A 27,937-nucleotide genomic window follows, 5' to 3' on the forward strand; every position below is an offset into this window, starting at 1 on the left:
CCTGCGCCATCAGTGTTTGTAGGTTGTTGGAAGACACGACATTAAGCAAGGTACGTATATAGAGGATTATTTTTTATCTGATTAATTAAAAATAATCACTTAGTAATAATGAAGGCTTACCTGTTGTCAGCGATTCCATCATACAATTGTATGTATGGAGATAGGTACGATGTATGTAAACGTGCTATGAAAAGGAGGATGGTATTGATTCTGAACTACATGATGCAAAATTTCAGACTAACCATGCAGAATTATTGCAATTCCCAAGAGAAAAAATACCTCAAGTCACATCATTTTCCAGTGAAGTTGTAATCAGTCAAGTATTTTTCTGCAAACCCATATCCATGATATCTATGTATATGCTGCCATATAACCATATATTTAATGTTATTGTTATTGCAACCATATAACTATTTATCCATACATAGAATGATGTGTGGATATCCCTGCAGATAACAATCAGGAGAGCAGTTCAGTGATTATTTTACATATGTGTGCGACAGAACACTAGTGAATTTCACCTCTTTATTCATATATGCTGATGTGCGTCGGCTATGACTACGATGAAGTTGAGTGTGTGAGTTGGGTTTAACGCCGCTTTTAACAGTATTCCAGTTATATCACGGCGTGTCAGCTTAATGTGGGAGGAAAGCCCGAAGTGATGCAGGTCTCCGACGTTTACCACTTCTGTGAAACCCACGAGCAGAGTATGGTGCTGACAAACTTAGAAACATATTCGGGGCGAACCGAGATTGGAACCCACAATCGGATATTTACAGAACGTCGTCATATAGCTGGAATATTGCTGAGTGCGGCGTTAAACAACAAACCAAACCAAACCAACAATTATGTGCCGATGTGTGCTTACTTACTCATGACATATTCCTCAAAAACACTAAAATGTACGAAGTGTGAAACCACCAAAACACCTTTTACAAATATGCAATTCAAAATAGTTTGGAACACTATTCTAAAAGCATTGTGTGAAATTGCTATTGTAAAACAAACGCCAGAAAGCTCAGCCTGCAAACAACGAGGCGTTTCAAGTCCCCAAACTAACAAGGCTTTTTTTCCGTTAAAGATAAGCATCATTTATGTCAATCAACTGATCATCCTTAAAGTCTTTACATCGTAACAAGATATTACGAATGCTCTTAAAAACAAACATCCGGCTAGTTATCAAAAATGGCTTGTAGCCACTGTTCGCGATGCGTCCTCAAATGTTTTATTATGGGTGTTGTTCCTGCCACAGTCCGCACCATTACAGCGGAATGTCATGTCCAACTGACCCGTGAACATCCGGGTTAGAACAGGTCTTCAGCAAACAATGCTTGCCGTAACAGGCGACTATGATTGCCACAAAAGGCGGCTATGGTAGCTGAAACAGGCGATTATGCTTGTTGTACGAGGCGACTAACGGGATCGGGTGGTCAGGCTCGCTGACCTGGTTGATGCATGTCATTGTATCGCAAGTGCGTAGATCGATGGTCGTGATATCAATCACTTGATTGTCTGGTCCATACTCAATTATTTACAGACCACTGTCATATAAACAACAAACAAACAAACAAATCATGCCCAAGTATACTAGTAGCTGAATAAGAGCAGACTTTATCTTTGATTTATGTTGTCACACCAGCAGAAAGGTCACTGACCTCTAGACCACCTGTGATTTTGTGTGAACATTACAATCGCACCGTTTGAATTCCAAGGCAGAATTGAACAACAGTGATTCTGTATAACTTCATCTTGTTAATAATCCATGAAGATTTATGAATTTGTTTCTAGGCGCAGTGTACGATATTAAGCAAACAATCGCTGCTCAACCATTCGAACACTGGTTTAACTTTCCTAAACTCGTACATGACCTAGTCGAGATAATGTTGACAGCGTCGTAAAACAGCATTCTCTTCTCTTCATTCCGCAAACTTTTGGTGTTGTATCAGTTTTATATAAGACAGTCCACGCAGGAAGATGGACGTTGAACAACAGGCTGTTGAAGGAAATGGTCTTCTTGGTATGAACACGGTGCGGGAGAGTACAGGGGATTCTACAAAGAAGGTGCCAACTAGCACGGAGACGGAAATTGGCAAGATGAAAACACGGCACGCCAAAAGGATGATCTTCAGTGTCAGTGACGTTCCGCCCATCCCTGCTACGCTGACACTGGCCTTCCAGGTACGCTATTACCTATTAATAATATAATTATAAATAATCAAGTCTGGACCAGACATCATGAGCATCGATCTACGCCATTGGGAACGAAGGCGTGCATCAGCGATGTCAGCAAGCCTGATCATGGCTACCCGACTATGCTCGTCGCCTCTTACGACAAGCATAGTCGCCTGCTATGGCAAGCGCGGGTTGCTGAAGACCTATTCTAACCCGGATCTTCACGGGTATAATGTGTTATTGAATAATGGGGAAAGACACCCTTCGGCGGTATCTAAAGGGCGAAAAAAACCAGTTGAGATAAGATGGTATGTCCAATTCAATGGAAGGTTCTCCTCGATTCACATGCCGATTCAGGAAATATCAAAGACACTAAGATATTGGCGTCTACTCCCAATTGAGAAGCCCGAGGGTATTCCAGGTAAATATAGAACCCCAAAAGGTTTCTCTGGTCGTAAGAGGCGACAGGTGGTCGGGCTCGGTGACTCGGTTGATTGTGTGTCATCGTGTCATCGGATTGTCTTGTCCAGACTCGATTTTTACAGATCGCTGCCATACAGCTTGAATAGTGATGATCGCGGCGTTAAAGAAAAAACCCAAACAAATCAACAAGTATTTCAGAAAGTAGGTTCTCTCATCTGTTCCCAACATCGTTAAACCTCTCACGCTCAAATCAAGACCCGTGAAGGTCCGGCGTAGAAGAGGTCTTCAGCAACCCATACTTGCCGTAAAAGGCGACTATGCTTGTCGTAAGAGGCGACTAACGGGATCGGGTGGTCTGGCTCGCTGACTTGGCTCATGCATGTCATAGATCCCAATCTCTGGTCCAGATTCGATTATTTACTGACCGCCATATTGCTGAGTGCAGCGTTAAACAACAAACAAACAAATCAATCTCGACTGACCTTCGTTGTCCAATAGAATTCTCCAATTACACTAGTTTCACTAGTTCACATCACATCGGGCACCACAATCAGTCGACAGTCGCCTTTATATCAATGTTCCTCCATAACAAATTGAATACGTAATTTCTTTTGATCATAATCACTTTTGTTGCACGGACTATATACCGAGAGATCGGTTGATATAAGGTTTTCATTGACATCATGCCCTTTCACTCTTTCACTGATATTTAGCTAACGTAATATGATGAATGGATCCGAAAGCAAAATGTACACACAGATTATTCCCATACTTAATTGATAACCCGGAGACTCGAGGTCTCGTGGTAGAGCGTCCGCCCCGAGAGCAAAAGGTCCGGGATTCGATCCCCGGTCGCGTCATACCAAAAGACGTTTCGGCTTGCAGTCAATATGCTGTCGGAGTCGGGTATTCATATTCAACTGTGGCATGTGCATGAACGTCGCTATATAAGTGCAATAATCTTGAACGTGACGTTAAATCCCATTTCACCTCACCTAATTACCCGGACAGCCATGGAGAAGTGATGTTCACAAAAGTTTGCGCAACAGAAATCACGTACAGTTTGAATTAAAGACGCAAAGCAAACGGAAGCCAATTGAACGATTCGCAAGGTTGTGTTTTATCATGTGATAGTCATGTGCACGATAGTGAATCAAATACGGACCTCATACATACTGGCCAGGTTCTATTGGACTGAAATGATCCTCCTTGCGTACTGTTGTCCACCATGTCTCTCTCAACAGCATGTCCTCCCTGCGTACTGTTGTCCACCATGCCTCTCTCAACAGCATGTCCTCCCTGCGTGCTGTTGTCCACCATGCCTCTCTCTACAGCATGTCCTCCCTGCGTACTGTTGTCCACCATGTCTTTCTCTACAGCATGCCCTCCTTGCGTACTGTTGTCAACCATGTCTCTCTCAACAGCATGTCCTCCCTGCGTACTGTTGTCCACCATGCCTCTCTCTACAGCATGTCCTCCCTGCGTACTGTTGTCCACCCTGTCTCTCTCTACAGCATGCCCTCCTTGCGTACTGTTGTCCACCATGCCTCTCTCTACAGCATGCCCTCCTTGCGTACTGTTGTCCACCATGCCTCTCTCTACAGCATGTCCTCCCTGCGTACTGTTGTCCACCATGCCTCTCTCTACAGCATGTCCTCCCTGCATACTGTTGTCCACCATGTCTCTCTCTACAGCATGTCCTCCCTGCGTACTGTTGTCCACCATGCCTCTCTCTACAGCATGTCCTCCCTGCATACTGTTGTCCACCATGTCTCTCTCTACAGCATGTCCTCCCTGCGTACTGTTGTCCACCATGTCATTCTCTACAGCATGTCCTCCCTGTGTACTGCTGTCCACCAAGTCTCTCTCTATAGAATGTCCTCCCTGCGTACTGCTGTCCACCAAGTCTCTCTCTACAGCATGTCCATCCTGCGTACTGTTGTCCACCATGTCTCTCTCCACAGCATGTCCTTCAGTCCATGGCAAAACTGTTATCGGGAGCCATTATATTCTCGGACCTCGTATGTGCCTCAGATCAAGAGGACATCAAGACGAAGATTCTGTCCTCAACCATGTTATCGACAGGGCTGGCTACATTCTTCGTGACGACAGTTGGTTGCAGGTGCTGCTAATTCTTAGACGGGGTAGCGTGAGTTTGGGCTGACGCCACTTTGAACAATGTTCCAGTTATATCACGGTGTTACAAAGTTGTGTCTGTTAAATTTAATATTTCGCTGTTGTAAGCATTTGGAGAATAATGTGATGAAACGTCATTCGAAAAGGGTTAGAGTGAGTTGGGCCTAACACCGCTTTTAACAGTATTCCAGTTATATCACGGTTTGTCAGCTTAAAGTGGGAGGAAAGCCCCAAGTGATGCAGGTCTGGCGTTTACCACTTTGGTGAAACCCACGAGCACGGGTATGCTGCTGACAGACATAGAAACATAATCGGGGCGAATATGGATTCGAGCCAACGATCATAGGTTTCTGGCGTACCCAAGGGGCGCAACCCTGCACAGCGATGTGCGGCGCATTAAACGACTGGGCCACCCGTGCGCCCGAGTAGCAAGAGACCCGGCCTTTAATCATTACAAGTCTACGAGTAACTCATCTTTTACAGCATAGGTGTCGAAACAGGTTTAACTTAACGACCTCTGGAATCATTTAAGAGTATTTTCTTCGGTTTGAACATATAGAATCTCATCCGAGTCTTTTGATATCAAATAGATAAATCAGCACGAGTCGATTAAGTAACAAAGCTCCGAGGAAGAAATGATTTATTTATATTTTCATACGTTGACATCGTTAGTTTGCTCCAAGATGAAGGTGGTGGCGTACATCTAAATGCGGCGTCAAACAACTATTTCACAATAATGGTCGAACTCTATACAATAGATATATGTTTTAGTGGTGTAGTTGCAAGCGACTAACTTTTTTTTCTTTTGTTTATACAAAAAAGGTTACCAATATTTCAAGGTCCATCCTTTACGTATATCATACCTTTGGTCACCATGGCAACTATGTCTGAGTGGAAGTGCCCAAGTCAAGAAGACCTTAGTGAGTATATAATGCTTTACGTGTATTCCGCGTTTAGCCTGATGACATTCTATGAAAAATAATAATCTCATTCCAGATGTACATGTATGTGATAGTTATTTAAGGATGTGCGTTGCTTTGTCTTTCTTTGCAACTTGTAGCTAAGACATATGTACGGCAAAACCATGCAGTGTCCATTCATACGATACTGAGCAAGTGTTTATTAATAAACATACGTCTTTGAAAAGTAAACTAACAACAATTATACAACAAGGTGAATGCATTGTGTATCTTAAATGCCTACACTCCTGAGTTAATGGCCCTTACCAGCTAGGTCACCTTACCTGCCGGGCAAAAGAAAGTATACGTGTGAAAGTTAGATTTGAACAAACAAATGCACTAGGCTGAAAACAATCGCCGAAAGCCATTCGCCCCTCAGTGTGGATCAATATTATGAGCAGAAACTGCTTCTTAACGATCAGGTATGTCTGTATTCAAGGAGGGAGCATCAACGCCAATACGTACCTGCTTCTAAACGATCAGGTATGTCTTTGTTCAAGGGAGCATCTACGCTAATACATTACTATTTCTTAATACAGAAGTGCTTCTTAACGATCAGGTACTCGTATGTCTGTATTCAAAGGAGCATCTACGCCAATACATAAGTGCTTCTTAACGATCAGGTATGTCTGTATTCAAGGAGGCATCTACGCCAATACATAACTGCTTCTTAACGATCAGGTATGTCTGTATTCAAGGGGGCATCTACGCCAATACATAACTGCTTCTTAACTATCAGGTATGTCTGTATTCAAGGGGGCATCTACGCCATTACATTACTGCTTCTTAACGATCAGGTATGTCTGTATTCAAGGGAGCATCTACGGCAATACATAAGTGCTTCTTAACGATCAGGTATGTATATATACAAGGGGGCATCTACGCCATTACATAAGTGCTTCTTAACGATCAGGTATGTCTGTATTTAAGGGAGCATCTACGCCAATACATAAGTGCTTCTTAACCAGCAGGTATGTCTGTATTCAAGGGAGCATCTACGCCAATACATAACTGCTTCTTAACGATCAGGTATGTCTGTATTCAAGGGGGCATCTACGCGAATACATAACTGCTTCTTAACGATCAGGTATGTCTGTATTCAAGGGGGCATCTACGCCATTACATAAGTGCTTCTTAACGATCAGGTATGTCTGTATTCAAGGGAGCATCTACGCCAATACATAACTGCTCCTTAACGATCAGGTATGTCTGTATTCAAGGGGGCATCTACGCGAATACATAACTGCTTCTCGATCTGGTATGTCTATTCAAGGGAGCATCTACGCCAATGCATAACTGCTTCTTAACGATCAGGTATGTCTGTATTCAAGGGGGCATCTACGCAAATACATAACTGCTTCTTAATCTGGTATGTCTATTCAAGGGGGCATCTACGCCAATACATAAGTGCTTCTTAACGATCAGGTAGTCTGAATTCAAGGGAGCATCTACGCCAATACATAACTGCTTCTTAACGATCAGGTATGTCTGTATTCAAGGGGGCATCTACGCCAATACATAACTGCTTCTTAACGATCAGGTATGCCTGTATTCAAGGGGGGCATCTACGCCAATACATAACTGCTTCTTAACGATCAGGTATGTCTGTATACAAGTAGGCATTTACGCCAATACTTAACTGCTTCTTTACGATCAGGTTTGTCTGTATTCAAGGGGGCATCCACGCCAATACATAAGTGCTTCTTTACGATCAGGTATGTCTGTATTCAAGGGGGCATCCACGCCAATACATAAGTGCTGCTTAACGATCAGGTATGTCTGTATTCAAGGAGGGAGCATCAACGCCAATACGTACCTGCTTCTAAACGATCAGGTATGTCTGTATTCAAGGGAGCATCTTTGCCAATACATAACTGCTTCTTAACGATCAGGTATGTCTGTATTCAAGGGAGCATCTACGCCAATACATAACTGCTTCTTAACGATCAGGTATGTCTGTATTCAAGGGAGCATCTACGCCAATACATAACTGCTTCTTAACGATCAGGTATGTATATTAGAAAGGGGGCATCTACGCCAATACGCACCTGCTTCTTAACGATAAGGTATATATGTCTGTATTCAAGGGAGCATCTACGCCAATGCATAACTGCTTCTTAACGATCAGGTATGTATATTTTCAAGAGGGCATCTACGGCAATACATAAGTGCTTCTTAACGATCAGGTATGTATATATTCAAGGGGTCATCTACGCCAATACATAAGTGCTTCTTAACTATCAGGTATGTATATATTCAAGGGGGCATCTACGCCAATACATCACTGCTTCTTAACGATCAGGTATGTCTGTATTCAAGGGAGCATCTACGCCAATACATAACTGCTCCTTAACGATCAGGTATGTATATATTCAAGGGGTCATCTACGCCAATACATAACTGCTTCTTAACGATCAGGTATGTCTGTATTCAAGGGGGCATCTACGCCAATACATCACTGCTTCTTAACGATCAGGTATGTCTGTATTCAAGGGGGCATCTACGCCAATACATCACTGCTTCTTAACGATCAGGTATGTCTGTATTCAAGGGGGCATCTATGCCAATACATCAACGAACTACACTCTCAACCATCGCGGGATGATCCCTGTTCCTGATGACGTCATCCTGTCCCGAATACACACGGTAATTTGAATGAAACTTGTGTGGGTGGTGGGTGTTACCTGTAAATATAAACATCAGAGTCAGAGAATAACTAGTCTTAATTATACTCTGATTTCTTTGGCGTAAAAGGCAAAATAGAGGTGAATATTACATATTTGGATCACTGAAAATCCGCAAAGCAGGACAGGCTTAATTAGCTTTTCCGTGAACACCGTGTGTCCTCAATCATTTTCGGTGATTTATTTACAGAATTGTTATTATTGTTTGGCCTTTTACGCCATTGAAAACTATATCAGCAGGCATTCGAGATTTTATTATTTCTCGCGTTGATGTTTTGAATTGATGGAAAAAAAACATTAAGGATAAAGCACCAGGTATATCAGGTTAATTCCTACAAATATACCAATCCGCGGGTCTGATCAAGGTAGTTAAAAGCAATACTTCCCCAAACCGGAAGTGACATGAATAAACCGGAAATACATATTGATCACTGCTGCAACTGGTTAATGGCATTGGTGAGTCGTTGAGCGAGAGTGAGTTCAACGCCGCTTTGAACTGTATTTCAGTTATACCATGACATAAAGTGATGCAGGTGTTAGACCATTTACCACTTTGCAGACACCCACAAGCACGGTATGATACTTACAAACCCAGAAACATAATCAGGGGAATCTGGGATTCGAACCCACGAACATAGTTCTGGCACGCCTGAGTCTGAGGCGCACACGGCGAATTGTGGCGCATTAGACGATGTTTGACGTTAATATATTGGTGCTGGAAAAATCAGTAATTGGGGTTGCTATTGTGTTTCGAATTTACTACTTTTCTGGTTGCAATATGTTTCAGGTAATGGGCAGTCTGATGCTAGCTGAAGTTATTCACGCACTAATTGGAGCTACGGGATGTGCTGGTTTTCTGTTACGTTTCATAGGACCCGTGACAATCGTTCCCGCTATCTCATTGGCAGCGTTGTTTTTGTTTAAAGTGTCTCTGAAGTATTCACAAATGCATTGGGGAGTTGCATTTTTGTAAGTTATTTTGGTGATTTCCAAAAAATTGCTAGTTATCATTAGTGGTGTAACGATACGGGAGGGTCGCGATACGATACGTATCGCGATACAGGGGTCGCGATACGATACGTATCACGATACAGTGTTTACTGGTACAAGCTAAGCCAAGTTGATGTCTTTCTGCTCTCTAAAAGATGTGACAAGTACAGTTGAAGAAGATTTAATGTGTTTATTTACTGTTATAGCAAATTGTCAGCAAAACAGTATCTTTTACTGAAACAACAAACTGGCTTTGAAACTGTTAAACGTATTTCATGTATTTTCTTGAGTATAGTGCGCACCAATGTATAATGCACACACCCCTACAAGCGGGTTCAATATTTTGGAAAAAAAAAAATGAATATTATGCGCAGAAGAAAATTACACTGTACTCCTTCAGCGAAGTCCGGCAAACGAACGGGTGATGAGAAACTTCGTCAGTACAAATTCGAAATTTGAGATAAAAAATCATCAGACACGTTGATTTACCGTTTAAATTGTATTTTTTGTTCAGCTAGGCATTGTTTTATATCCAGGGATTAAGATTACCTTGTGTATTTTCTCGCAAACTAAGCCGGACACAGCAATCAGCTGTACACACGTTTTCTTTGAATCTACCGGTGATTCGGTCAAGACACACCCAATGATATCACTTTACAGGATTTTTATGCAAGGATCGGCAAAAGTTGTATCTGAAACTATTTTTTTTATCAGGAATAATATATTCCAATATCTTGTTAACTTAGATGAAGCTTTTACTGAACATATTTAAAATAATAATAACCCTAAGCGAAGCAGCTAATCGCTATTGCCGGGTATTATTTTTTACATGCAACTAGTCTGACCAGTCACCGTCAAGGCTCCCGTGCACGTGATCGCTTCATCGCGAGAATTAAGTGTTGACATAGAATCGTCCAACAAAAACAAATATGACTTTTAACGAATCAAAGTATGGCATTTAGGATATATGTATCCATATCTGTCAACTAAAGTTCGTTTCAAGGCGTCAATGGCGGTAATCTGACTGTGGTTATTGTTAATAACGGTGAGTTGTGCGATCTTCCGATCGCTTCACACACGATTTCGCCGAAATTAATTAAAACAATATTAAAAGGAATTTTGAATAAAATTAATGAAATAAGTTACAAACAAAAGTCCAGATATACAAAGAACACTTTTTATAGCCAGACAGTGTAATTACGTGAATAATTTGCGAACTTCAGTATGGATTTGTTGACATGGTATTTCCGGTGTTACGTGCTCACGGTAATGTCTTTCCATGGGGGAAAAAACATCAAAACTCATTAATTCGTGTATAATGCGCACCCCCTTCTACACAGCTGTGTTTTTGGGAAAAAAGTGCGAACTATACTCAAGAAAATACGGTAAGTAAAACTGTGTTATGAAAATATCGTATGTATCGCGATACATGCTTTCCAAATCGATGCATCGTATCGTGGGCTGTGCATCGGGATACAATACTGTATCGCCGTATCGTTACACCACTAGTTATCATGTTATGATGTCCTTTGCCCGTGCCATTACACCCCTACAATTTATATATACAGGACAATGTTGTCTTATATACATATTGCTTATGTTGTTGATATCTGTTGTGATAAACATTGTTGACGATTAAGATGTGTGGTTATCCTATAAAGTAACTATGTTATAAGCTATCTATTTATTGTTCCAGTGTTAATTTTCCATTTACGAATACCTGTTTTACTATAACCCGGTGGAGCAGGATACGCACATCTTCCCGAGAACACCTGGTATCATCGCTATCTGATAGTGATTTATGAACAGGTGGTCATGATATAGTCGGAATCGTACTCTGCTTTTAGCAGTAATTGTTTTTTCTGCTTTTTTTCACAGAACTATGGCGATTGGCGTTACACTGTCTCTCTACCTCAGACATGTGACGATCCCATGTCCGTTTTGGACTCCAAACCGAGGCTTCCATATTATTAGGTCCAAGTTCCACACTGTCTATGCTGTGAGTAAAAACGAACATTGAATTTAAAAAGCATGCGAGTCCATATTGTCTGAGGCACATTTTTTCCATGTGAACAACATTATTATATATTTTTTTAATTTATATGGCTTTTCAATTGGACGAGAGGTCGGTCACCTGGCAGCGAAATTAACGTTCATAAGTGCATGAACGACACCATTTGACGTTCGTACGTTTTTCACGAGCCTGTGTTCTTGAAATGACGTAAACACTGACGGACTACTTCCACATTCCCGGGAATTCCCTAGCACGAATACATACAGAAGCGTTCTTGTTGATCATTTGGATCCTTTAATCTTGAACTCAGCGTTTCAGTATACAGAGTGTTTGACTGCACGATCGTTCACGAATATCCTCGCTACGACCCATCTTAGTGAAAAAAACCCCGAAGAAATGCACATCCAAACTATCGTAGTATCGACTTGTCTTGGCTGACAGTGACTGTCTACAGCAATCTATGAGTTCACCTTAGTGTCTACTTGACATATCTTTAATCACCTTTCAATGATCGTCCAAGTCATCAATGATGACTAAAACATTCAAGCTCCGATGTTCATACAGTTTGACCCTCACTCTTTGAAGGTTCATTCTCAAATGAACCCACACAAAGTGAAAGTCAATTCTTAATTGTACTCTACGCGAGAAAATGGCGTTGTAAATAGGTCTATATTGGTTTAAGTAGAATTCAACTAGGCCTCACACCTGGACAATTTAACATCTCTTAATAGTTATGAACGACGTAGTTCATGTTCGCAAACACCTGGTGTTATCCCTATTTGACAGAGATTCATAAACACATGCTAATTATATAGTCGGAATTGTACAACGGCCTCTGCTTTAATCAGAGGTTTCTTATGAATATGGAAAGAATTTGTCTCTTTTATTTATTTGAGATTTTATTGGACAGTACAGGTATCTCCTTTCGTAGGTCCTAATATCCATCTTAATTGGATGGGGTACATCAGCCATCTTGACCTTGAGTGGTGCTTTGTCATCGGAACCTGAAAGTCCCCAGTACTACGCTCGCACAGACTCACGGACATACGTCATCAGAGACAGTGGATGGTTTTATGTTCCTTATCCTGGTGAGTTCAGAACGATTCATTTCGATTATGAAATAAGGATCCTTGGTTTGTCAGCGCCATAAGTCAGTCCTCGTGGGTTTGAAGTGGTAGCAATACAACAAGCCCCATGTTAGTCCTCGTTGGTTTCTAGTGGTAGCAAAACGATCTGCGAAATGTTAGTCCTCGTTGGTTTCTAGTGGTAGCAAAACGATCAGCGCCATGCCATTCCTCGTTGGTTTCAAGAAGTAACAAAACGACCAGCGCCATGTCATTCCTCGTTGGTTTCTAGTGGTAACAAAAACGACCAGCGCCATGTCATTCCTCGTTGGTTACAAGAAGTAACAAAACGACCAGCGCCATGTTAGTCCTCGTTGGTTTCAAGACGTAACAAAACGACCAGCGCCATGTCATTCCTCGTTGGTTTCAAGACGTAACAAAACGACCAGCGCCATGTTAGTCCTCGTTAGTTTCAAGACGTAACAAAACGACCAGCGCCATGTCATTCCTCGTTGGTTTCAAGACGTAACAAAACGACCAGCGCCATGTCATTCCTCGTTGGTTTCAAGACGTAACAAAACGACCAGCGCCATGTTAGTCCTCGTTGGTTTCAAGACGTAACAAAACGACCAGCGCCATGTCATTCCTCGTTGGTTTCAAGAAGTAACAAAACGACCAGCGCAATGTTAGTGCTCGTTGGTTTCAAGACGTAACAAAACGACCAGCGCCATGTCATTCCTCGTTAGTTTCTAGTGGTAACAAAAACGACCAGCGCCATTTCATTCCTCGTTGGTTACAAGAAGTAACAAAACGACCAGCGCCATGTCATTATTGTTGGTTTCTAGTGGTAACAAAAACGACCAGCGCCATTTCATTCCTCGTTGGTTACAAGAAGTAACAAAACGACCAGCGCCATTTCATTCCTCGTTGGTTACAAGAAGTAACAAAACGACCAGCGCCATGTTAGTCCTCGTTGGTTTCAAGACGTAACAAAACGACCAGCGCCATGTCATTCCTCGTTGGTTTCAAGACGTAACAAAACGACCAGCGCCATGTTAGTCCTCGTTGGTTTCAAGACGTAACAAAACGACCAGCGCCATGTCATTCCTCGTTGGTTTCAAGACGTAACAAAACGACCAACGCCATGTCATTCCTCGTTGGTTTCTAGTGGTAACAAAAACGACCAGCGCCATTTCATTCCTCGTTGGTTACAAGAAGTAACAAAACGACCAGCGCCATGTCATTATTGTTGGTTTCTAGTGGTAACAAAAACGACCAGCGCCATTTCATTCCTCGTTGGTTACAAGAAGTAACAAAACGACCAGCGCCATGTCATTCCTCGTTGGTTACAAGAAGTAACAAAACGACCAGCGCCATGTTAGTCCTCGTTGGTTTCAAGACATAACAAAACGACCAGCGCCATGTCATTCCTCGTTGGTTTCAAGACGTAACAAAACGACCAGCGCCATGTTAGTCCTCGTTGGTTTCAAGACGTAACAAAACGACCAGCGCCATGTCATTCCTCGTTGGTTTCAAGACGTAACAAAACGACCAGCGCCATGTCATTCCTCGTTGGTTTCAAGACGTAACAAAACGACCAGCGCCATGTTAGTCCTCGTTGGTTTCAAGACGTAACAAAACGACCAGCGCCATGTTAGTCCTCGTTGGTTACAAGAAGTAACAAAACGACCAGCGCCATGTCATTCCTTGTTGGTTTCAAGACGTAACAAAACGACCAGCGCCATGTTAGTCCTCGTTAGTTTCAAGACGTAACAAAACGACCAGCGCCATTTCATTCCTCGTTGGTTTCAAGACGTAACAAAACGACCAGCGCCATGTCATTCCTCGTTGGTTTCAAGACGTAACAAAACGACCAGCGCCATGTTAGTCCTCGTTGGTTTCAAGACGTAACAAAACGACCAGCGCCATGTTAGTCCTCGTTGGTTACAAGAAGTAACAAAACGACCAGCGCCACGTCATTCCTCGTTGGTTTCAAGACGTAACAAAACGACCAGCGCCATGTTAGTCCTCGTTGGTTTCAAGACGTAACAAAACGACCAGCGCCATGTCATTCCTCGTTGGTTTCAAGACGTAACAAAACGACCAGCGCAATGTTAGTGCTCGTTGGTTTCAAGACGTAACAAAACGACCAGCGCCATGTCATTCCTCGTTAGTTTCTAGTGGTAACAAAAACGACCAGCGCCATTTCATTCCTCGTTGGTTACAAGAAGTAACAAAACGACCAGCGCCATGTCATTATTGTTGGTTTCTAGTGGTAACAAAAACGACCAGCGCCATTTCATTCCTCGTTGGTTACAAGAAGTAACAAAACGACCAGCGCCATGTTAGTCCTCGTTGGTTTCAAGACGTAACAAAACGACCAGCGCCATGTCATTCCTCGTTGGTTTCAAGACGTAACAAAACGACCAGCGCCATGTTAGTCCTCGTTGGTTTCAAGACGTAACAAAACGACCAGCGCCATGTCATTCCTCGTTGGTTTCAAGACGTAACAAAACGACCAACGCCATGTCATTCCTCGTTGGTTTCTAGTGGTAACAAAAACGACCAGCGCCATTTCATTCCTCGTTGGTTACAAGAAGTAACAAAACGACCAGCGCCATGTCATTATTGTTGGTTTCTAGTGGTAACAAAAACGACCAGCGCCATTTCATTCCTCGTTGGTTACAAGAAGTAACAAAACGACCAGCGCCATGTCATTCCTCGTTGGTTACAAGAAGTAACAAAACGACCAGCGCCATGTTAGTCCTCGTTGGTTTCAAGACATAACAAAACGACCAGCGCCATGTCATTCCTCGTTGGTTTCAAGACGTAACAAAACGACCAGCGCCATGTTAGTCCTCGTTGGTTTCAAGACGTAACAAAACGACCAGCGCCATGTCATTCCTCGTTGGTTTCAAGACGTAACAAAACGACCAGCGCCATGTCATTCCTCGTTGGTTTCAAGACGTAACAAAACGACCAGCGCCATGTTAGTCCTCGTTGGTTTCAAGACGTAACAAAACGACCAGCGCCATGTTAGTCCTCGTTGGTTACAAGAAGTAACAAAACGACCAGCGCCATGTCATTCCTTGTTGGTTTCAAGACGTAACAAAACGACCAGCGCCATGTTAGTCCTCGTTAGTTTCAAGACGTAACAAAACGACCAGCGCCATGTCATTCCTCGTTGGTTTCAAGACGTAACAAAACGACCAGCGCCATGTCATTCCTCGTTGGTTTCAAGACGTAACAAAACGACCAGCGCCATGTTAGTCCTCGTTGGTTTCAAGACGTAACAAAACGACCAGCGCCATGTTAGTCCTCGTTGGTTACAAGAAGTAACAAAACGACCAGCGCCACGTCATTCCTCGTTGGTTTCAAGACGTAACAAAACGACCAGCGCCATGTTAGTCCTCGTTGGTTTCAAGACGTAACAAAACGACCAGCGCCATGTCATTCCTCGTTGGTTTCAAGACGTAACAAAACGACCAGCGCAATGTTAGTGCTCGTTGGTTTCAAGACGTAACAAAACGACCAGCGCCATGTCATTCCTCGTTAGTTTCTAGTGGTAACAAAAACGACCAGCGCCATTTCATTCCTCGTTGGTTACAAGAAGTAACAAAACGACCAGCGCCATGTCATTATTGTTGGTTTCTAGTGGTAACAAAAACGACCAGCGCCATTTCATTCCTCGTTGGTTACAAGAAGTAACAAAACGACCAGCGCCATTTCATTCCTCGTTGGTTACAAGAAGTAACAAAACGACCAGCGCCATGTTAGTCCTCGTTGGTTTCAAGACGTAACAAAACGACCAGCGCCATGTCATTCCTCGTTGGTTTCAAGACGTAACAAAACGACCAGCGCCATGTTAGTCCTCGTTGGTTTCAAGACGTAACAAAACGACCAGCGCCATGTCATTCCTCGTTGGTTTCAAGACGTAACAAAACGACCAACGCCATGTCATTCCTCGTTAGTTTCTAGTGGTAACAAAAACGACCAGCGCCATTTCATTCCTCGTTGGTTACAAGAAGTAACAAAACGACCAGCGCCATGTCATTATTGTTGGTTTCTAGTGGTAACAAAAACGTTCAGCGCCATTTCATTCCTCGTTGGTTACAAGAAGTAACAAAACGACCAGCGCCATGTCATTCCTCGTTGGTTACAAGAAGTAACAAAACGACCAGCGCCATGTTAGTCCTCGTTGGTTTCAAGACGTAACAAAACGACCAGCGCCATGTCATTCCTCGTTGGTTTCAAGACGTAACAAAACGACCAACGCCATGTCATTCCTCGTTAGTTTCTAGTGGTAACAAAAACGACCAGCGCCATTTCATTCCTCGTTGGTTACAAGAAGTAACAAAACGACCAGCGCCATGTCATTATTGTTGGTTTCTAGTGGTAACAAAAACGTTCAGCGCCATTTCATTCCTCGTTGGTTACAAGAAGTAACAAAACGACCAGCGCCATGTTAGTCCTCGTTAGTTTCAAGACGTAACAAAACGACCAGCGCCATGTCATTCCTCGTTGGTTTCAAGACGTAACAAAACGACCAGCGCCATGTCATTCCTCGTTGGTTTCAAGACGTAACAAAACGACCAGCGCCATGTTAGTCCTCGTTGGTTTCAAGACGTAACAAAACGACCAGCGCCATGTTAGTCCTCGTTGGTTACAAGAAGTAACAAAACGACCAGCGCCACGTCATTCCTCGTTGGTTTCAAGACGTAACAAAACGACCAGCGCCATGTTAGTCCTCGTTGGTTTCAAGACGTAACAAAACGACCAGCGCCATGTCATTCCTCGTTGGTTTCAAGACGTAACAAAACGACCAGCGCAATGTTAGTGCTCGTTGGTTTCAAGACGTAACAAAACGACCAGCGCCATGTCATTCCTCGTTAGTTTCTAGTGGTAACAAAAACGACCAGCGCCATTTCATTCCTCGTTGGTTACAAGAAGTAACAAAACGACCAGCGCCATGTCATTATTGTTGGTTTCTAGTGGTAACAAAAACGACCAGCGCCATTTCATTCCTCGTTGGTTACAAGAAGTAACAAAACGACCAGCGCCATTTCATTCCTCGTTGGTTACAAGAAGTAACAAAACGACCAGCGCCATGTTAGTCCTCGTTGGTTTCAAGACGTAACAAAACGACCAGCGCCATGTCATTCCTCGTTGGTTTCAAGACGTAACAAAACGACCAGCGCCATGTTAGTCCTCGTTGGTTTCAAGACGTAACAAAACGACCAGCGCCATGTCATTCCTCGTTGGTTTCAAGACGTAACAAAACGACCAACGCCATGTCATTCCTCGTTAGTTTCTAGTGGTAACAAAAACGACCAGCGCCATTTCATTCCTCGTTGGTTACAAGAAGTAACAAAACGACCAGCGCCATGTCATTATTGTTGGTTTCTAGTGGTAACAAAAACGTTCAGCGCCATTTCATTCCTCGTTGGTTACAAGAAGTAACAAAACGACCAGCGCCATGTCATTCCTCGTTGGTTACAAGAAGTAACAAAACGACCAGCGCCATGTTAGTCCTCGTTGGTTTCAAGACATAACAAAACGACCAGCGCCATGTCATTCCTCGTTGGTTTCAAGAAGTAACAAAACGACCAGCGCCATGTAAGTCCTCGTTGGTTTCAAGACGTAACAAAACGACCAGCGCCATGTCATTCCTCGTTGGTTTCAAGACGTAACAAAACGACCAGCGCCATGTCATTCCTCGTTGGTTTCAAGACGTAACAAAACGACCAGCGCCATGTTAGTCCTCGTTGGTTTCAAGACGTAACAAAACGACCAGCGCCATGTTAGTCCTCGTTGGTTACAAGAAGTAACAAAACGACCAGCGCCATGTCATTCCTCGTTGGTTTCAAGACGTAACAAAACGACCAGCGCCATGTTAGTCCTCGTTGATTTCAAGACGTAACAAAACGACCAGCGCAATGTCATTCCTCGTTAGTTTCTAGTGGTAACAAAAACGACCAGCGCCATTTCATTCCTCGTTGGTTACAAGAAGTAACAAAACGACCAGCGCCATGTCATTATTGTTGGTTTCTAGTGGTAACAAAAACGACCAGCGCCATTTCATTCCTCGTTGGTTACAAGAAGTAACAAAACGACCAGCGCCATGTCATTCCTCGTTGGTTACAAGAAGTAACAAAACGACCAGCGCCATGTTAGTCCTCGTTGGTTTCAAGACGTAACAAAACGACCAGCGCCATGTCATTCCTCGTTGGTTTCAAGACGTAACAAAACGACCAGCGCCATGTTAGTCCTCGTTGGTTTCAAGACGTAACAAAACGACCAGCGCCATGTTAGTCCTCGTTGGTTTCAAGACGTAACAAAACGACCAGCGCCATGTCATTCCTCGTTGGTTTCAAGACGTAACAAAACGACCAGCGCCATGTCAGTCCAAGTGGGTTTCTAGTGGTAGCAAAACGACCAGCGCCATGTTAGTCCTCGTTTGTTTCAAGTAGTAGCAATACCACCAGCAGCATGTTTAGCTCTCATTCGATTTTTTTAGTTGTATAATTAATATGTTCAAAGCTTTGTGTAACCAACATTATGCAGTACTGAAAGTTAAAAATGAAAAAGTATCATAGGTGGCACTGTTCATTCTTTTGATGTTGTATTGCGAAATAGCCATATTGTGTTTCTTAACAGATATTCACAATTACTGAACGTTTTCGACTTTTGATAAATCTACAAAAAATCAACTCTGAAACAATGTGATAGGACTAATATGCATAATTATTACTTGGCACACTAACTCACTGAAGCTAGTGAAACTCCGTCACCATTGTCCCCTAGTGGCCAAAAAGTCCAAGATGACCGCCAAGAGATTGCTGAATAGACATGAAATATCAATACACTTTTGGTCTCTGATGACATATTTCTACATTGGGGTAAACAGACCCGAGGATGCATGAAGAATACACAATCATTTGAATAAATCCAAAATAACCACCAGATATAAATATGTATCTCGTAAATGATATATGTTTTGGTTTTATTGATTGTTATTGTCTGTATCTACTTATTTACCAACCATGACAATAAACACTGTAACAAGTTTTGTTTTCATTCATGTTGGAAACAAGTATGTCCACATGAGGAGGACCCAGAATTTACCGAAAACCCCGTTGTTTCTTAAGTAGTTGGTGAGTTATTTCCTTGTAGTTCATTTGTAGAAGTCAAATATAGCCACTAAATACCAATATTTGAATATAAATATGAAAATGTTTGATCCACTGGTCATTCAGTTACACGATTGTGTGATTTATGAACATTATTACCTTAAGAATAGTAGCAAAGTTGCAACTGTGAATGCTGTAGCTAGATGTTGCAGGGTCACTATACCTCGAAAGTCTCGACAGGTTTGTCATCACCAGCTTGTACCATGGCATTCGCTGCACACAACACTTAAATGAGACCATATTTCTGGCAAGTGCTACTTCTTGTTTTACAGTCTCATTTGTAATTACAACAGATGATGTTCGAGAGTGCTGAAGGTACTGCAGGGTGATCCGTCTGTATTGGTGCCATCCTTAATCCAATGGATTCATACTGAACCTTTTCCACTCCAGTATCTGGTAGTAGACACGGGGGCTGTGGTACCTTGTGGCTACAGAGTTTTGGCTCTGCATGTGGCAGGTTCTTCCTGACCTAACAAAATCACGTGTACCTGTCCAGTCCTTCCTCCTTACATCCGCCACATAAATAATGTTCGCCTGTTTTGCATGTACAGAACTGCACCCAGGTCTATCCAGTTTGTCACCCAGATGGGCAATTAAGTGATGTTTGTTTTATGCGTTGTTCAAGAATGCTTCCTTCTTCGATCGAATGACCATTTCCCCAATGAACTAAACTGTCACACCTGCATAGTACAAGATCGATTGTTCATGTAGCTCTGTAGTCACCCACCAGCATTGTTTGAATCCTCCTCCCTAGCACTGCAGGTCAGTAAGGCAACCCTTGCTGATGTTATCTGGAACACCATCCAAGTGAAAGAACGAGAACCTTGAAATGTCCACAACATTCTTGATGGTAGTACTCTACTTCACCGGCTACCCTCACCAAGATGTTCTACGCTATATCACCTATGTTAACTAAATACCATCTATATGTTGTACATAGATATGCTAACATTGTCTTGAATGGCCACAATGATGATCCATCAACGAAAGATGCAACACTGGGGCCTGTTCTGGCGAGAAAGATTATTTCAAGGGGGAAATGGTTATTCAATCGTAGAAGAAAGATCTCTGGAACAAAGAAAAACACAAACAGAGCTTTATTGCCTGTCTGGGTGACAAACTGGAGAGAGCCTGGTGCAACACAGTAAATGCAAAACAAGACGCTGTCACACTGTCCTGGTGGTAGATGACACAGACTTGCTCACCCTCCTTCATCGTGTTGAAATGGAAGCACTTGACTTGTTCCTGGCACCAGAACCCAAGCCAGCTTCAAGATGGAACACGTTTTGGTGCATGAAGCAATCAACGTTGCTGCTGGGCAGTGATGTATGTGAGCATGTGCTCTTTTTACATACAATTCTTAGCTGTGACACCACTCCTCGACTGTTTGCCTTGGGAAAGGGTCAACGATTGAAGAATAATGCCTTGTTCTGTGATCAGGCTAAAAGTTTCAGCCAAACAGAAGAAACTGGGGATGAAAAAGTCACCAAAGGACTGGACAGCTTATGAAACAAGCGATTTTGGGGGAAGGTGCTGAAGATCCTATCACACGTAGAGCTATCATCCTCTGCAGCCGCAAGATACCACAGACCCCGTGTCTACTACCAGATAATGGAGTGGAACGGGTTCAGTGTGGATCCATTGGAGTGGGGATGGCGCATGATAGATGGATGTTGCGTACCAATACATTCAGATCAGCCTGCAGCACTCCAGGACATCATCTGCTGTAATTTCAAAAACGACTGTGACACACGAAGATCCACTTGCCGGAAATATGGTCTCACTTGCAGTGCTGTGTGCGGGGAATGTCATGGTACAAGCTGTACCAATAAACAGTTACCAGACTCCTCAGAGGATGACAAACCTGTTGAGGCTTTCGTGATACATCTACATAATGAGCCTGCTACCTCAAGCCACAACATTGACAATTTTTCCGCTGTTCATCACGTACTCATAATGATCATGAATCACATCATCATGTAATTGAATGAGCTTTTTCAGATTTATTTTTAAATGCCCGTGAAGATCTCGGGTATAGAAATTATTCACAAACCCGTGGTTGTCGTTAACGGCGACTTACGGGATCGGGTGGCCAAGCTCGCCAAATTGGTTGGTGCATGTCATTGTATGCCAGTTGCGTGGATCGATGTTCATGATGTCAGTCACTAGATTTTCTGGTTCAGACTCTATTACTTACAGAGCGCCGTCATATAGCTGGAATAGTGCGGCTTTAAACAACAAATAAACGAACAATCAAATTTGGTATTTGATCGGTATATTGGATTTCCGCAAATGAATACAAGGGAGGCAGCTCATCGACAACTTGTGAAACAGCTGGTTTGGATTAATTCTGAAAGGACCTCATTTTGACATAGATTTTTCCAACTGGTATTTATATGAATGAAAACAAGTGTTTTATTAGTGTTTATTCGTGTATATTGTCATGGTATTGAGTAAATACAGGCAATAACAATCAACATTAATATTCAAACTCGCCAAAACATGCAATTTACGATATAAATATTAATATTTGGTGGTTATTTTGGATTTATGCAAATGATTGAGTATTCTACATGCATCCTGGGGTCTGTTTACCCCAATGCAGAAGTTCAAATTACTCAAATATGTCATCAGAGACCAACAGTGTATTGATATTTCATGTCTATCCAGCAATCTCTTGGCGGTCATCTTGGAACTTTTGGCCACTAGGGGGCAATAGTGAAGGAGTTTCTTATCTAAAAGTGTAAACTATACTTCAGTGAGTTAGTGTGCCAAGTAATAATTATGCATATAATTCCTATCACACTGTTTTAGAGTTAAAAGATTCCACAGTCTGAACTCATATTTAGGAAACTTGTCGGCCATCTTCATTTTTTTTATAGATTGATCAAAAGTCGAAAACGTTCAGTGATGACCGCCTCCGTAGTCTAGTGGTAGAGCGTCCGCCCGGAGAGCGGAAGGTCCGGGGTTCGATCCCTGGCCGCGTCATACCAAAATAGGTTAAAAGATGGTACTTGTTGTTATCCTGTCTGGCGCTCGGCATTAAGGGGCTAAAACAAGGACTGGTCGGCTCGGAGTCAGTTTACTGTGTCTGAGAGGGGTATTCTTTTTAAACTGCGGCATGGTATCTCAGTGAGCTAGCACTATAAATCGGCATCAGTCCGGACTAGTACAAGCAGCCACACAAACACACACACGTACATGCACGTCGCTATGTAAGTGCAATAATCTTGGACGCGACGTTAAACCCCATTTCACCTCACCTCAACTCACCTTAGAATCTATGAAGGATATATAATGAACAAAAATGTTAGGGATCACGAATATTCTTTTGGATATTTTTATGAAAATGTGTCTTCACTATAAAAAAATATCACCAAATATATTCAGGCTCCCTAACATTTTTTGTTCAGTATATAAAATTAATTTGCGATATCTCTACAATTTACTTAATTACTTAATTTAACGCCGTACGCATTATTGCAACTATTGGGCGGTCAGTAAATATTCGAGTCTGGACCAGACAATCCAGTGATTGGAATGCAATGACATATATCAACCAGTGAGCTGCCCATAACGACAAGCATTGGTTGCTGAAGACCAGTCTTAACTCGGATCCTGTATACACTGGTCAAGCATCAACCTAAACTACCTTCTGTCGATAAAGTCCTCTCCAATGCCATCTTTATGACAAATAAACGTCACTGCAACGTCCAAGTGTCCCTGATAGAGCATCCATCAATAACAAACACCAACGATGTCCAGTGGTTGTTTATGCATGATTTGTTTGCCGCCTGTAAAAAGACGAGAGTCATTTGTCAAGAAATAGTCACTAAAAAGGTCAAATGTTTAATAAGTTAGAAAACATATGTAAATATTTATTTATTAAATACATTGTTCTGTTAACATGTGTCATACCATATAACATGATGTCACAGAAGGTATTCATTATTGTTACTTTACAAATCTCATGACAGGTCAGTTCGGCATGTTCACATTCAACGCTGGTGTGTTTAGCAGCTTCTTAGTGTCTTCTCTCTTGTCAATCATTGACTCGATTGCTGACTACAGCGCATGCGCACGTATTTGTCACGTGCCTCCGCCTCCAGCGCACGCAGTCAACAGGGGCGTGGCTGTAGAGGGTGTCATGAGCATCATCACGGGTGCACTGGGCATCGGTCATGCTACTTCATCATTTGGAGGCAATATTGGTACTATTGGCTTGACCAAAGTAAGTTCTTATTGTTACTGGGAATGTATAATTTATGTTTAATCATAAACACGTCTTCATTTTCTTTGCAAAAACTAGTGACATTGATTGACACTACCAGACATGTGTAACATGGCATGAAGGACCAAGCAATACTACATTCACATCGTAAAAAACAGGCGTGAAAAAAACATTATTCTACACGATTTTTAAAATGAAAGCTATCAATTTACACCTTTTTTGTCTCAAAATCAGATCTCAGTCTTCCCTACCGCTTCACAAAAAGCCCCGATTATGTTGTTAGGTTTGTCAGCACCATATCCGTGCTCGTGGGTTTCACCGAAGTGGTAAACTTCGGGCTTTCCTACCAAGCTGACACGCCGTGATATAACTGAAATGCTGGTAAAAGCGGCGTTAAACCCAACTCACTCACTCACTCACTCCCTACCGCTTCACAAAAAGCTGGGGAAACCCCATTTCAGGAAACCTCAGAACGACATCTCCGGCACCAGTTTCCAAATGGCGACTTCCATTCCAGATTACGTTTTGAAACAAAGACCGAGATTGTATGGCAGTACTTCCAAGGGGCTATGGAAAGTCTCTTCCATTTCAAATATTTATACATTTGAAGCCGTTCGGAATACTTTTGCATAATTCCGACTGACACTTTCCCGATCTGATCAGCGATCTGATTGGTCGGATGAAAGGTCGTTCTGTCGTAACCCGTAGTGGGATGTCCTCAGATCTTTGTTTGTCGGTAGCGAAAGTAAGATCTGACTGAAATGCGATGGAGAAGAACCTGGGATCAAACAATGTACCCAATATTTCCGTTTATTTAATAAATGTGAAAGACGATATCCAATCCAAACTGAGTTTAACTTTTTTGTTACAGAAGTAATTAATTTCAATGAGGAGTTACCAAGGGTGAAGAATGTATTTTTAGATATAAAATCAATTAAATAAAACTGTGTTTTGACCTAACTGAATCACATTCTATTCTTTCCAGGTTGCTAGTCGTCGTGTTATGCAGGTTGCTGGCGTTCTGTTCATCGTATTTTCCGTTCTCCCCAAGATCGGAGCAGTTTTTGTGACCGTTCCGTACCCAGTAGTGGGTGGGATAATGGTCGTGCTGGATGGTCTATTGGTGGGCGTGGCACTGTCAAATCTACAACCGGTGGACTTGTCCTCTACCAGGAACCTTGCTATTATTGGAATGTCTCTATTTGTTGGGTTGATGATGCCGTACTGGGCTGAGACAACCACGACTGGACTCAATACAGGTACTTCCCATACTGATCTACATTAAAATTATCTTCTTTAAGAGAATTAATTAACAGAAGCAAAACGGAGAGAAATCATAAAATTTTGATTTACATACAGGTATGTGAAAGATCCCTTAACCAATCACATGCAAACGATTTAATTCATATTATCAGAAAATCAACAGTGTTATCTATAAATCTAATATATACTCGGTATCTCACTCCAAATGTTAAATTTTCGTTGCATTCTGATTAGCTGAATTGGTCATTTGTTATTGCATTCATTTCCCATATGAATTAAATAATTTAAGCCACAACCACCGAAAAAGACCCAAATAATTACTGCAGAATGTCGGGAATTCCAATATTGCAGTCGAGAGAATTACCTTTCTGCTCACGTGTATCGTAATGAACAGGACATTTAGTGAAATTCATGCATATTCATTGTCCAAACTACCCTTTGAGGGCAGGGGGCCGATAAGGAATGAAACAGCTAACGTACAAGCTTGCTTGCCTGGTTTGTTTTTGCTGGCCTGGGTTCCACAAATTCCATGTCTTTGGGTTTCATTTCTCACCCGCATTTTTACAACTGTGTCTTCCCGTCCCCAGGGAACTAATTTTTGATTCTGTCGGTAACTGACCATATCATTTGAAACAGCCGCCTTCTCCTGGACAAATTTGTTCCAGTTCGTTACAGTCTGACTGTTGCAGTTCTTCTCGCCTCTTGCCTTGATTGACAGGTTCTGGGAAATTTGATCCTATCCTCCGTTGATTGGCTACTGACTTTGTGAAGTTATGTGCATAAATTAAACAATCATCTGGTTCATGTCACGCCTCTCTGTGTGACTACTTATGAAAGCAAACCTAAATACACATCCATTGGCACTATATATCAGCGGGCGGTTCACTCAAACATTGTATTCTTACGAGGTTTCTAAAGTTATTTTAGTGAAGGGACATATGTCTTAAGCTTAGACATTTTATCCCCATGTGTTTTCGTATCCCAACTACAATATGAAAACACACGGTGTGAATAATCTCTATTACTGAAGTCTTTGATAAGAAGTTGGGAGAAATGACTGTTAACTTTGTACATTAATCCTATGTCTATGTCATTGCCTTTGTCATTATGTTGTTATCTTTGTACTTTCATCCCGCCGTGTGTTGTGTAACATCATGATATGGATATAGTACTCTATTCACTTACTAAGCATTCTCCTGATGAAGGAGCAGGAATTAGCTCTGAATCGTACAAAGAATAAAACAAAGCATGAAGAAAGTTTGTTTGTTGTTTAACGCCGTTCTCAGCAATATTCCAGCTATATGACGGCGGTCTGTAAATAATCGAGTCTGTAACAGACAATCCAGTGATTGACATCATGAGCATCGATCAACGCAACCATAAAGAAAGTGTAATGTATTCAATCTCTTACTGCCTGGTCTTTATCTCTTAGGCAATACAAAAGCTGATTCACTGCTGAAGGTCCTTGTGTCAAATCCAATGTTCATTGGCGGGGGTCTGGCATGCATTCTGGACAATACAGTTCGTGGTATGTCTCACCTTTTCCATATCAATAATCCAGGCAACGCCGCACTCAGCAATATTCCAGCTATATGTCTGTAAATAATCGAGTCTGGACCAGACAATCCAGTAATTGACAACATGAGCATCGATCCATGGAATTGGGATCGATGACATGTATCAACCAAGTCAGTATAGTATAGTATAGTCGCCTTTTACGGCAAGCATTGGTTACTGAAGACCTATTCTAACCCGGATCGTAACAGGTCGCCTGTCTCAATTCACCTGATGAAGGAGTAAGTACATACTCCGAATCGTTGTGTTCCTCATAATAAAGATTGACATCCATAAATTCTCTTCCTATCTGATCATGTTTAGCTGATGAATTATGCTGTGTAAAACTGACAATCGTCACATGTGGATAGAATGTCGTCAATCAATAATCTTATCCAAACAACGTGAAATATGTGAATGGACATAAAGGAAATTATTTGTCCATTTTTGAAATTTGTGTTGATATTTTCATTAGTCGCGCATGGTCCTGGTCCACAAATGGTGTTCATGTTTGTTAGATTGTAAATTATTTGTAGCTTATACAATTGTCACAACAGGCACACGAAAGGAACGAGGTTTGGATTGGTGGGAGGAAGACACGGCCCACCATCCGGGTCACGAGACGTCAACAGAGTACCCGTATGAGGAAGGAAGTGATGTGTACGAGCCATTGTTCATCCCAGAAAGCTGGAAGCGATCAAAGTGGACCCGTTTTTTCCCTGTCATACCAAATTACCATTAACAAGGTGTAACCGAAATCTTCATTTCATTTCCAACATGAAATCTGTTGATGATGGAATTCGGAAGCGCTATCTCATATTTAGAAACCAATATATTAAACAGTGTGTGAGTAGAGATTGGAATATGTTTACTAAAGAACATCAATAAAACGTTATTTTAGTCAGTAGTTATAGTTTTATTTTTCATTTATTTATTTTTCATACGACAATGAAACGGCACATTCAAGATTTTTTTGGTTTGGTTAGTTTGTTGTTTTACGCCACGCTCAGCAATATTCCAGCTATATGACGGCGGTCTGTAAATAATCGAGTCTGGACCAGACAATCCATTGATTAATATCATGAGCATCGATCCACGCAATTGGGATCGATGACATGCATCAACCAAGTCAGCGAGCCTGACCACCCGATCCCGTGTTTATATGCAGATGGGAAAACCAAAATCATGGGACAAGCACCTTCCCCATGTCAAGGCAGATCTGCTAGGCATGAGTCTACTGGTTTTACGCCAAATGAA

At 42.1% G+C, this 27,937-nt stretch overlaps 1 protein-coding gene across 2 annotated transcripts; it reads left to right on the forward strand.

The window, feature by feature from the left end:
* On the forward strand, positions 1-27,597 carry LOC124150951 (solute carrier family 23 member 1-like). Of its 2 annotated transcripts, none has more exons than XM_048393621.1 (12): positions 1-50; positions 1,971-2,178; positions 4,560-4,717; positions 5,554-5,651; positions 8,242-8,336; positions 9,162-9,343; positions 11,243-11,363; positions 12,310-12,466; positions 23,610-23,863; positions 24,849-25,122; positions 26,559-26,654; positions 27,238-27,597. In XM_048393621.1, the coding sequence occupies exons 2-12, from the start codon at positions 1,975-1,977 to the stop codon at positions 27,420-27,422; spliced, it is 1,824 nt and encodes a 607-aa protein (XP_048249578.1). In that variant the 5' UTR covers positions 1-50; positions 1,971-1,974; the 3' UTR covers positions 27,423-27,597. The 2 variants fall into 2 exon arrangements, with proteins under 2 accessions (XP_048249578.1, XP_048249577.1); XM_048393620.1 differs by having other exon boundaries at positions 2-50; positions 1,947-2,178.
* The last annotated feature ends 340 nt before the right edge of the window (positions 27,598-27,937 follow it).

This window comes from Haliotis rufescens, unplaced genomic scaffold (assembly GCF_023055435.1).
Source record: "Haliotis rufescens isolate VD_foot unplaced genomic scaffold, xgHalRufe1.0.p SCAF_12, whole genome shotgun sequence".
In the NCBI taxonomy this organism is placed as follows: domain Eukaryota; kingdom Metazoa; phylum Mollusca; class Gastropoda; order Lepetellida; family Haliotidae; genus Haliotis; species Haliotis rufescens.